We start from the raw sequence: 13,968 nt of genomic DNA on the forward strand, positions 1-13,968 counted from the left end.
CACACGCATTGTAGAGAAATAAACAACTTTTAATCAGTCTAGCTTGAGAACTCAAACAAGCAGGTTGTGTATCGTTTTTTTATCGCACAATTTAAGAATCAGCGTTGCCAGTGAAAAAAAAATGTCCCAACTTTTGAAGATGTATGATGAACAATATGAGATTTTTAATTGGGGAAAAGAGACAAAAGTTTACTGGCAACACCGATTCGTGGTGAGAGCGGAGAGAGTGTATAACTAACACAATCGTAAAATGCAATAGTATAGGTTGCCTTTCCCTGCTTTAGAGGAACCAGTGCGATATGTACATTTTATTAATCTGTTCATATTTTTTCAATTTGAAAAACAATCAACAAGGCTTAGTGAATCCCTCTTATCAAACCACAACCATTTTGACATTTTCTTTTGTTATTTTTTTTTATTGAAACCGCTGAATCATATCTGTATAATTTGTGGTGAAAAATATTAGAATTTTAATTTACATATGTATATTTTTGTGTTGCTAAAAAATAATTTAAATTTTTTTTCAGATTTTCAGAAGCAATGAATAAATATATTTATGTATGTATGCATGTTAATTTATATGATTTTCAGATAAATAGTTAATACAGTGTAATTAAATTTAAAAAAATGTGCATTATAATTTTTGCTTTCTCATGTAGCCAAATTTATAAAACAAACAAAAAATATAACAAGTAAGAGAGCTACATTCGGCTGTGTCAAATCTTACATAACCTTCACCAAATTATACTTCAAAATAAAAATGTTAAATATTTTTAGTTAAACAAAATTTAAACATTTTTTTTCCAAAATTTAAAAAAAAATCTTTTTTAATTTATTATTGAATTTTTTTTATTTTAAAATATCTTTTTTATTAATTTATTAGTAGTGTTTATAAACCGGTTAACCGAAAAACCGGTTTTTCTTCCAAATCTCGGTTTTTTGCGAACCGGTTAATTTAAAATGTTGATTTTCGGTTAACCGGTTTATCCAGTTTTTATCACTCGGTTAACCGGTTTTTAAAATTTGGGACTAAAATTGATAAATCTCACGTTTTTATGCATTTTTAATATTCATTGTATACACATTATTGGTCTGATTTGAAACCTAAACTGCTGATTTACAATACAAAACTCTTTAGATTAATATTTTTAAGAATTACAATGATTCTAAATAATAGAGGACGATGAGTTTACTTAAAAACTTTTTTGCACATAATGAAACTATTAAAAATTAAAATTAAATTCCGCATAATTCTATAAGTTTAGGCTAAATCTTACTAATGATTCATTAAAAACTTAGTGATGATCTTACCAAACGTTAAATTGAATTCGATGTACATACCCTCCTTCAATAAATTTGATTTCATTAGTGTATTTTGTTCTTAAAATTTTAATTTATTAATCACTTCGTTAGCTTTTCAGAAATATTACAGGAGAGACAAAACACGTCCTAAAATTCATTATTTGAAATATTTATGAAATCTGATAATGGAGTTTTTTATAATAACAAATAATCACAGCTAAGTGGAAGTGCGTTTACATCTTATAGGTCCTCTTTTGGGACTTGGAACATTTTGTCTTTCATATCAGAAAGTAGAGGTGAAAATAAATTTCAAAGTTATCAAATATTAAATTAAAAAAGTGATTTACATTTTTTGGTTGAAATTTAATGAATAAACCAATAATTAAAACAAGTATTTTATATTTAGTAACATATTTATAATCATTTCCATTTGACTGAGATAATAATTTTGAAATTTTTACAAAATAAATGGACTTAGCACTTTTGTATATTTATACTTATTTAATATTAACCATTCCTGACTACTAAAAATTAAAAAATTTAAAGCTGTATATACTTTTTTGTACATTTTATGTTTTTTACACATATATGACGGTTAACCGGTTTTTTCGATGTCGGTTAACCGACAAACCGGTTTTTTAAAAAGTCGGCTTTTTATAAACACTATTTATTAGTGAAACAAATTTGATGACAAACTATTTTTTTTTTTGTTGAAAAAAATTCGAGTTAAACATATTTTCTCCTTTAACCCATTGTAGGCCCAACTTACTATGGCGTTATATACGTTGTTGCTATGGACTTTGAAATATCTATCATTCTATATCCATATTGTCTTTATTAATGATTTAGTAATCCAGATATAGATCAAAAGTAGGTAAAAAATCAATGTTGTCCAGCCATTTGTGGACAGATTTTCTCGATTTTAAATAGCAACCGAACCGGATCTATAGCGGATATATATGTAGTTGTATGAATCATGTCTGTAAGTTATTTGGAGGCTACGGAAAGTTGATTTCAACATAAAGACGGACAGACGGACATGGCTATATGACTCCGCTATCTATAATGATCTATAGATATAAAACTTACAAACGGTCTATAGATATAAAACTTACATGGCACTTGTACAAAAATACTGTATTAACTCAAAATTTTAAAATTTCACTTTTTGCAAGAAATCATTTGCCCAATTCACAATTGATGTCGTAGTGTTGTAGCATTGTATATCGTAAATATTTTTCAAACTAATTTTTCGAAACAAAAACAAAACATTAATAAAAAAAATTACGACATACAACGATACAACGCTACGACACCAATTGTGAATTCGGCAATTATCTACTAACTGTAAAAATTTCAACGTATTCCGCTTACTCTTTCATCTCGAAAACCACATTTTAAACTTATAATTTTTCAGTTTTTTAAGAAACTATGGAGTTATCTTGTTTTTTCGAAAAGTGTTTACATTAAAATAACTTTTAAATGAGAAACTATATCAAAATTTCGATCTGACAGAGTGATAGTAAATGCATCATCGTACTTTCTATTTTTGGTGCTATCTCAATTTTCACAAAAAGTGGAGTTACCTAGTTTTTCCACAGTTTTACCACAGAAATATATTTTCAAATGGAATTAGCTTACTATGATGTATTCGGATTTTCTAATTCTCTTAAAATGTAACCTCAAACAGTTTTCTGTCTCTCCTGAACACTTAAAAGTTTTGAGTTAATACAGTATTGTTGAGTATTGTTGTTCAAAATTAAAAAGTTTTGGAAATCCATTTACATGTACAACTCATACAGATTATGTTATAATTCATTTCATATATGATTTTTTTTTCTGTGTATGTAATTTACATACGTATTTTGCTTTGGTTTCGTTTTTTTTTTAGACATAAATTTCAATTTGAAATTATAATCACGTGATAGAAATACCACATTTTCATTTATGATATTGTTTGTTTTTAAGTGATGAAAAAAACAAACAAATTTATTAGCTAAAGTCAGAATCATTCAATTAGGTTTAACAACAATTTCAGGTAAAATTTATCAACCATCAATAGAAAATGTTGGCAGGGTATGTCTGAGCATGATTATTTATTTATCCATGACATCGACATCATGAAAGTGTTCTAAGTCTGAAAATTGTTGGGTTCCTGTTTTATTTTCATTCAACTACATTAATTCTTGCAAAAATATATTTTTATTTTATTAAAATTATTCATTATATTTATATTATTAATTTAATTTAGTTAAAACACTTCTCGGGAATGAACAGAGTTTGTATTATTTCCCGGGAATGTGAAAAAGTTCTTGGAATTTGGCAACCCCAGGTCTAAATCACATAATTTAGCATGACTTTGTTCAGCAAAAATCTGCCTCTGTTAAATTTTTCAAAAGTTTCATGGCCGATAATGTGTCACATTTGGGCCAACTTTGGTCCACTGTAGCACGATTTGTGCTTAAAACTCATAACTCCAATAATAATATGCTGTAATCTTGAAATATGACTTAGATCACTATCATAATAACTGCCTCATATGAATGTGTAAGTTTACTAGGAATATAAAATTCAATACAGTTATAATTTAGTTGATAGTTAATATAATTTGCTCTCATAATATTCAGTTTGTTTAATTTCTACTCATACTTCACATTCATTTGAACAAATATTTAATTAATTAAACAGGCTCTCAAATTAGAAATTATTCATTTAGTTATTTGATGCTGTGTTGTTGAGCCTTCAAAATCCTACACGTAAATCCAACATTGATTTTAAAAATTTCCATTTTCTAACCCTGATGTAAATGGAATCGATAAAAACAAAAAACAATAAAGAATTCAATCAAAAAAAAATGCCGCAAATAATTGTTATAAACTTAATTGACACTGCACTCTACGGACGAATGAACTGCAATCATTTAATGAAGCCAATCAATTGTAAAATTGTGTAAATTTATTTCTTTTCATTTATTTAAGTTGGAATTTTATTGCGAACAAAAAGTGTCATGACCCTCAAGTTTTTTTTTTACAATTCTTCTATGACATTTATGTCATAAACATAAATACGTTGAAATTAATTCAATAATAAGCGAAGCATTAATTTAAATAAGCTAATGTTTGTTTTTTAATAAAACACTTGAGCGAGAAAATCAAATAGCTTTATATATGCGGAAATATGTTATTTTTTTCTTTATTTCAAACATTGTTTGGCTTTAATAACCACCAGGGGAAGAACTTTATCGGTTATTTATCATAAGAAATAAAAATCACAATCAATAGCTGATCAGATTACAACAGAAAAAGACAGTGCATAATATTTTCTTATCCATATTACAGGTTCTCTCTATGCCGACCACTGATTTGGAATAAAAATACATTTAGATCAGATCATCAGATGCCACTTGTGAGTTAGCTTGTTCTTACGATCAATCGAATTTTTGTTCGTAAAATGTTGAACTAACGATTACAAAAAGTCGAATAATCGACTAACTGAAAACATCTCCTTTTAATGCTAAATGTTAATTAATTAACAATTAGAGATAGTACTAGGTATTTATTGTTTTACTGTAAAGTATTAAGACATAACGTTTATATTATTAATAATATTTATTGCATTTATTATCTACAGCGACCTTGTGAACACATTAAATATAAATGTGAAATAAAATTCCCTCAAATAACAACTAAAAACGAAACGTTTAAGTCAAATGTCAAACAGATATTGTCTAATTAAGTTGATGTGTTGTGATACATTTGTTTTTAAAATAATGTCAGCATGAAATTCTTTATATTTAACAATCTTTGCAATCTGTCACATTGTCCTTCACATTTGTCCCCCAGCATTTTTGCAATTTTTCACTTAACCGAATGACCTTGAAAATATGTCCTTTTCTTCTTAAGACCATAATAATAAAAATATATGTATAAAATAAAAAAATATAAAGAAATTGAAATTATGTTCCGTACACAGAGCATATTTATTATGTACAGAATTGTAAATTGCCTTATTATTATTTAAAGTTTATATTATTAAAAAGTAATCCACATTCATTTTATAAATTTACTCGTAAATGTAAAATGTTCAATAACTATAGAATTCAGACCTTCCATAGTTATTTAATTTGTGAAATTATATAAATTTTCATTTACAAAATAATTAAAATATTCTAAGAACTACTTTATAATTTTGCTTTATAATTTTCCAATACAATGATTTCTTCGTAATTTCATTTTCATAAATACATATATATTATTTTAAGTTAACAAATTATTTTGAAATAATAATTTTAATATGTTTCCCATGTAGACAGAAATAAAATATATAGGATTGATTTAAATACCCTCCAGTTACCCTGTTTCTATAAATTGTGAGAAGTTTTCGAATCGAAAAATTCATTCAGATTTTCACAGGATGATTTAGATAAGTACAGGCCAGAGCTGTAACTGAATCATTCATTTTTTAATTAATTCGCGAATTATTCATGCACCGAATTAGTAAATTTTGAATGAATTCTTTGCACACAAACAATGAATTGAATGAAATTTGAGTCAATTCAAAGGAATTTGGTAAAAATGAATTGAAATTCGTTTCTAATTCAAATGAATTTGTCAAAGTGAATTACAATTCATTTGAATTGATTTTGAATTAATTCAAAATAAAACTTATTTGGAGCGGAATTTGTGTAGATACATATATAAATTAAACATTTATGACCGATAAAGTCCAATTTCGGGAGGACATTTGTATGGGGGCTAGGTGAAATAATGGACCGATTTCAGCCAGTTTCAATAGGCTTGGAATGTATGGATATGTATCAAATTTCATCGAAAGATCTTCAAAATTGCGAAACAGCCAGCCAGCCGACCAGACGGACGGACATCGCTTAATCGACTCAGAAAGTGATTCTAAGTCGATCGGTATACTTTTAGGTGGGTGTTAGACTAATATTTTTGGGCGTTACAAACATCTGCACAAACGCATAATACCCTCCCCACTATGGTGGTGTAGGGTATAAAAATAAAACGTTATGTTCGATATATTAATAAGGACTGAGATCGGAAAAACCTTAACACACTTTTTTCATTAAAACTTTTAACCCAAGCACTGTTTGATTTTTTTTTTTTTTTGATCAAGTTACTTTTGTAAAACGAGTGACGAGAAAAAAGTGCGTACTAAAATTATTAAATATTTTCAACAAAACCCATCTTGGTCCTACAAAAAGTTGGCCAAATAATCAAAGGTATACCATCAAACTGATTCCAATGTTATTAAACAGTAGCGGGAAAACTTGTCCGTTGATAGAAATCCTGGTTCATGTAGAAGGAATGGTCCACGTGATGTTTCTAAAGCCAATAAATAGAAAGCATTTTCAGAAGAGCTCCCAACACAGCAGTCTGGTTAGCTCACTACTAGGACTATTTGGTACGAAAAGTTAAAGCCAAAGCAGAGTTAAAAAACATATAAGGCTCAAACAGTTCCTGACAGGACTCTCAGAACTCTGCTAAAAATTTAGAGGCCAAAGACAGAGCACGGAAATTGAAGTAAAATTTGATACAGAAAATATACCTGCTGCATAATGGATGACGAAACGTACGTATGGACGGACAATTTTTCTCAGGTTCATAAATTCATCACTGTTGATTATAACTATAAAAATAATTGGGGTATTCACACGGTCTATATATTATGATAGTTTAATCAAATTTTTGTTGTGTTTCAAACAAAACAATTCTAAACCAATAAAACTATTTGAACTATGTTTATTGGTTTGTCATAAAATAATACTTTTTTTATTTAAAACACAACAACAACTTTTAAAATATATTAGAACATTATGACTAGGGGGCGGATTTATATGCAAATGCATGTTTTTTCTCGAACGTCCGAATACAATGTAGACCAATTATATATCCGAATCGCACATTTTGCTGCAAAATGGCATCGATTTGTTAGTGCATATTTTTGCATATTTTATTGATAATGCATATTTTGTTATATTTTACTTCAAAATGCATATTTATATGCATATTATGCAAATTTTTAATAAAAATATAATTTTTTGTCATTAATGGGCAATACATTGTTTCGACAACAATTTTTTTTGTCGAATTTATTATAGAAATAGCAGTAGATAACATTTACTAACTAAGTTCTTTCGACATCGTGAAACTGGCATTAAGTTCTTCATTTCTTTAACAGTAATTGAAAATTATCATTTCAAAACATTTTTCTTCAAAAAAGTTTAGTTTTTTTAAGTATCAAAAATTCATTAAATGTATCGAAAAACATTCATATTTGTTTTAATTGCAAATTCGATTTATAAGAGATTTCGTTATCGAAAGATTCACATACACAGTTACCGCTCCTGACAGTCATTTCTACGAGACTGTCGTAAACTAGTGATTTTGGATAACTTAGAGACACTATAGATTACATAGAGACACTTAAGTGATAATTGTCTTTATGCTAGATTCCATGGGATGTATAAAGTAACCAATTGACTTCTCTCTGCATTACAAATAGCACGTCAAATGACCCAAAATATATAAATTGAAGTCAGCCAAGTGATCAGATATTATTTCCCTCTATAAGAGATACATTTACTAATTGCTTCATTGCTTGGTTATTACGAGATAAAAATTAAGGTTGGATGCTACTTTACAGCATGATCAAAATAGAGAAGCTCTAAAGATTATGGCTTTAAACAAGTATTCATACCAAGATATTACAATTAATATATCGTCCATCGTTTTTTCAGAAGAAAAATTATTTTAAAAATAGTTTTAGAACTTTAATTGTTTAATTCCTGGTATAATTTAAAGAGTTCTAACTGCTGGTAACAGTGTTGTGTATTTTTTTTTTGACATTTCGAATTCCATACTTAATTATTTTATGTTTCTGCACAAAAATATAAGTGCATATTTTTTTAAATTTTTAGGTCATATTTTGATTTTTTGAAGCATATTTTAGGCGCATATTTATGACAATATGACTAATAGCAGACCGTGCCAATACCCCAAATATTTTTTGTAAATTGTAATAATAATTTCAATTTAATAAAAAAATCAAAACTGTAAGTTTAGTGGTTTCATTTTTATTAACATATGTATGTAAAGATTTTTTCGATCTTGGTCCTTATATTACCGATATACATCACTTTCTGAGTCGATTGAATGATGTCCGTCGGTCTGGCTGATTGGCTGTCCATAAAGTACATACAAGTCGCATTTGGAAGATATTTCCATCATATTTGGTTTATACAGTTTACGAATTATTAAACATTTTCATTGAATGGAAAAATAAATTTGTGTTCGGTATTAAAAAAAAATTCCATATAGTACTTTTCTAGATCTCAGAATACTAAAATTTAAAATTTTAATTATTTTAATATTAGCGTAGCTTTTGTTGAAATACTGTATTTCTATAGCAGAAAATCGTCCTGAGTCTATAAAATACTGAAAATTATTTTAAAGTGTCAAATGAGTCACGGGAGTACTACGTTAATTTTGAATATATAATATTTAAAAAAAAACTCCGATCGTATAAACTTTTCCATCCCTACGCGATAAACATATCCCTACAAAATGAACATTTTAAAAAATTTGTCTGTTTTTTTTTGTCTGTGTAAAATAGAAAACCCTTTTTAAAGTAACTAATTTATTACGTGTGTTTTTTTATTTCTATTAATTGATTGAAATACGTAGAAATGTAATTTTACTTGATGACATACGAGTACATTTGTTGACAATAGTTTTTACCATAGAGAAATACACATAGAGCGGAAACTCGAAAAAAAATCAAACCAAAAAATTACTCAAAAACTGTTTATGTTTTCACATACATACTTATTTTACTAATACATTGTCACCACTTAGGTTTTTTGACAACTGAGTTAGGTCTTTGACAGGAGAGTTTCCAATCTATGTGTATTTATCTATGGTTTTTACTACTGTTTTGTGTTCAATTAATTTTATGACAATGTTTTTATGTCCATCCATGCCACAAGTGAAGAGTTTACAAATTAAGACCATCAATTAATTGATTAATTTTTGTTTTTTTTTATTATTATTATTTTTATTTTTGTTTGGTTTTTATTTGAGAGTGCTGTTTTGTTGGTTACAGTCCAACCAGTTTTAATCATTTAGTCACTAAAACAGCAGCCAAAAAAGTTGTGAGTGTTTCTGTTTTTATTGCAGAATATGGGGTCAGGTCATGACCTAATAAGCCCAACCAACCAACCAACCATCATTTGTGGCTAAATTGAAATTTATTTATTAAGGGCAGACAGAAACATTGACAATAAGACAGAAACTAAAACATGGTATGACCATTAAGCAAATGAAAATTGCTAATACCGAGAGCCATTTGAAAATATCTAATGTAAGAAACTAGAAAATGTTATTTGTGGTAAGTTTTGTTTTGCTTCTGAATAGCAGCCACAATGGAATTAATTGTGTGTATATTTACTTAATCATTTGTATGGTCATTGTCTCATAATGTCTAACTATGTATGCTCTCATCTGTGGCATTCGTTTTTCTAAATTAGTCAGTTTATTTTTTCTAAATAAATGCGACAATTCCATAAACTTTTCTACACAAATATAATTTAACTTATCACACCAGCCGCGTAAGTATTTACAAATTAATTAAAAATTAATAATAAATATCGCACTGAACCTTAAACAGATTCATTGCAAAGTTCAGTTTAAAACTGAAATTAATTTATAATCATTACGATTTAAGCTGTGTGTATGACATGACTCCCTTACCTTTCCCGTTAAAGTGGCATTGTGTAGTTCATCCAAAGTGGGACGGTAGGCAGCTTGTATAGACATGATATTACGATAATTATCCAAACGTGGCAAAGCTTCTCTGGTAAAGTGTCTGTATGTAGCAATGAAATTAATATGAATGAATAATATTTAAAAATGCATCGCTTAATTAATTAAATGTAATTGTAAACATACCGAAAACTTTTACCATATTTCGTATCATATTCATTCTCCAGCAGTTCACGATCCTCATTGGAGTCATCAGAGTCCTCTTCATTTTGTGGTTCAACTTGAAAACGTGTAGTCTGCAGGTCTTTGAAACGCGAAGGTTTATCCTTGTCACGAAAACTGCTCTTGATTGATTGTCTGCAAAACAGAAAACAATAGAAAACAACAAATTATAATATTACTTTGTTTAAAATTAACAGGAAAATAAAACAGAAAAAAAACGGCAAAGCATCCTTTTTGAAAAAATAAATAAAAAAAACCCTCCAGAACACAGGAAAACACTCAAATGGAAAACACAGAATTCCGCCGGCATAAATAAGCAGAAAATGTGAGATTATTAAAAAATCTTTTTCAGAAACAACCAAAGCTACTGTTGTTATTCCTCTGTTTTAATTAAAGAAAATGTGTGAAAATAACACGTTTTTTTCTCCCCAATACAAGATTTTACAGGATTTTTTTTTTGCTGTTGAAGATAAACACATCCCTTCATTTTTAATTCGGTGTTTATTTTTTGTTTGCCTTCTTTCGTTTTTGCGTTTTTTAAGGCTAAATAAAATTTAATTACACTGAGTAAGAACCATCAAGCACTTTAAGGAAGAGTAAAACTGAAATGTAATCTGACGTATTTTATTAGCTGGGGCTATTTCATATTTAAAGGCATTCTTATTATTTTTAACAGAAAAATATTGAAACAAAATGTTAAATTATAAAACAAAGTAGCTGTTATAAGTTATTGATCATCTTTTTGGATGAAAAAATCTGATCTAACCGTGACTAACATGATTTTAGAACCGGAAATTCATTCAAAATATTCTTCTAATTGTGATCTAACTAACTTAAATTTGAAAATACAAATTTCTGAAAACATATTTTCATGTCTCTTTTTTTGTGTGTAAGTTTAAAATCAAAACAACTGCATTTTTACTTTAATCTAGGTTAGTCTATATATATAAAAATGAAATGGTCCATGTATGTAATGTCATCACGTGGCTGATTTTTTTTTATTCGATTCGAAATTTTCAGGAGATGGTTTGTAAAGAAAAAAAATTCAAAAATTCCGGGTAAAACTCGGAAATTCTTTTGTTTGTGAGTACAGTCAACTGTAATAAAAAAGCTCCCTAAAGTATGCAGTACAAATTTAGATATTTTATTTGCAAATAAATAAGAACAGGATGGTGTGAGTGGGTTGGAGAAACTTGAAGAATCAACTAGTTTATTATAAAAACCAAGAAAAAGTAAATTTAAACATAAAAAAACCACCCCATTCTAAAGTTTTTTGTGGAGAGAAGTGGTTAGTTTACTAACCACCTTTACAATAACTATCATACAAATTTTTGTTTCGTATTAATGTTTTTGAAATTGAATATTTTTGACTAAATTTTCTGACCAAACAACCGAAATAGCAAAGTAACACTGAATTCGATGATCAATAAACACTCTGTGCATGTTTCTATTGAATGCGTGAAAGTCTCTTAAAAACCGATTTTTGCAATATTTTAACATTTTTTCAATATTTTTTTATTTGATTGAAATTATTATTACAATTTAAAAAAATATATTATTTTTAAAGTTCTAATCAATATTGATGAATTTATGAACCTTTTCCACTAAGGTTGTGCTTTCTGTCACATTGTTCGAACACGTAGCCGATCTCCGTATAAAATCTAGAACACTTTTCGACCCCTTTTTGTGCTCTTCAATTCTAGGTATATTTAAAATACAGGTATATTTTTTTGTAAACATGTTTACTTCAATTTTGAGTGCTCTGTCTTCGGCCTCTAAATATTTAGCAGAGTAACTTTTTGAGCCTTGTATGCTTTTAAACCTGCATTGGCTTTAACTTTTCGTACCAAACAGTCCGAGTACTGAGCTAATCGGACTACTTTCGGACTACTTGTTTGAAAAGTTTTCTAAGCCTTTTATGCCTACTTATGGGTTAGCAAAATTTAAATTTGTGGAAAAATCCATTTTATGGGATGTAAAATAAAATATTTTTTATGTTAATATTTAATGACTTTTATGATTTAAAATTATTCCAGAAAAGATTAAAACATTTTTATTTAAATTTATTTTTCAATTTTAAATATTCCAGAAAAGATTAAATTTATTTTTTTTAATTTTTTATAAATATTGCTCATAAATTGCACAAAAATGCATGCAACAAATTTTTGGAACCATGTTTTTTTTTCAATATTTTTTAGAGGAACATGAAATTTTCGATTTTTGCAACCTCACTTGTTCTACAGGCACCAGTGTGCGTCGACAATGAAAAATGTCTAGGAGATTAGGATACCTACACAGATCAATAACAATATTGTGCTGAAATCTTATAAATATGAAACGTCCCATATAATTTTCTTTTTTGTTTGCATATAAATTACTTTAAGATTGGCAATCATTTATAGCACCAACAAAAAAATACTTTTGTACAAATTAACTTTTATATCTCGGATGCAGATTAAGAAGTTAAGAACAACACAGAAAAGTACAGCAAAAAGGGTTAAATTTAAACAAATTATGACAACAATAAAATAACAAATGAAATATGAAGGTACCTTTTATACACTAAAAACATTTTGATTAAACAAATTTAGAAAATTCAAAAAAAAAACAGTTTTCACTTAATTTGTTGAATTTATTAGATATATGATTATCCTCAAGCGCCCTTTACAAATTCTGAGTAGAGCAACTTATCATAAGAATTCCTTATTTCCCGGCCTTTTTAATTCCCGGTAAATAATAAAGAAATACTAAATTGAGCCAAAAACCTTTAAAATTTTTCGAATAATCAGTTTTCATAGACTTGTCTGCGTTTTGAAAGAATTATAGTTTTGGTCAATCTGGAATAAAAATGGCTAATACATTTCGAAATAAAAATGTTTCAAAGCAGAACATAAACAAATTTATACCACTTATTTTCTCTAAATATGAATATCCTAAGTTGTAATCGAATCATTCGACTGGGACGAAAACTTAACGAAATCTGTTCAAAATAAACTGCGAATTATTAAGAGTATTAACACTAATAATCATATAAACCATTTTTTTTTTGCAATTTACATGAGAACTGAGATGGTAAAATTTACAATACCTAAACTAGTATTGGGTTGTAAATACGACAACACTATTTCTGAGTGTATATTAAATACAAGAATCGGATTTTGTTTTCATTAATGCTTTTATAGATAATTAAACACATTAATGATGTTTAAATGCAAATAAATTTAAAAATTCTATTCAAGCAAAATGTAAATTGAAAGAATAGAATTCAGTTTTAATAATTACAAACAGATAATATTTATCCACTGTATTTCTCTAACAGGAAACACATACTGTTTATTTCCGGCACATACAGGATACATAATGTGAAATTAAAAATTTAAATTAAACGTTAAAGAACGTTGTTACACACCCACATAATTTATAACTGTTTTTTTTTTTGATAAATTTAAGAAATATAAACACTCTTTATTTGAGAGGGTATTAAATTTATATTTAAATTAAGAGAGAGAGAGATTTAGTTTAATGTAATGTTTAGTTAGGTATGCTTTTCTCTTTAAAATTGTGTATTCAAATTAAATCATCATCTATAGACAAATAAATAGGATTTGGAAATTTATCAAGTTGTTTGTTAATGCTTTCATAATTTCTTCATATGCAACGA

At 27.6% G+C, this 13,968-nt stretch overlaps 1 protein-coding gene across 1 annotated transcript in view; it reads right to left on the reverse strand.

The window, feature by feature from the left end:
- Positions 1-13,968, reverse strand: part of Ncc69 (sodium chloride cotransporter 69) — a 153,994-nt gene that overhangs the window by 41,545 nt on the left and 98,481 nt on the right. The window contains exons 3-4 of the mRNA XM_065503348.1: positions 10,272-10,442; positions 10,074-10,188 (exon numbers count right to left, since the gene is read on the reverse strand). Coding sequence (XP_065359420.1) covers positions 10,074-10,188; positions 10,272-10,442 — 286 coding nt within the window. The remainder of the gene's footprint in view (positions 1-10,073; positions 10,189-10,271; positions 10,443-13,968) is intronic.

This window comes from Calliphora vicina, chromosome 3 (genome assembly GCF_958450345.1).
Source record: "Calliphora vicina chromosome 3, idCalVici1.1, whole genome shotgun sequence".
Classification (NCBI taxonomy): domain Eukaryota; kingdom Metazoa; phylum Arthropoda; class Insecta; order Diptera; family Calliphoridae; genus Calliphora; species Calliphora vicina.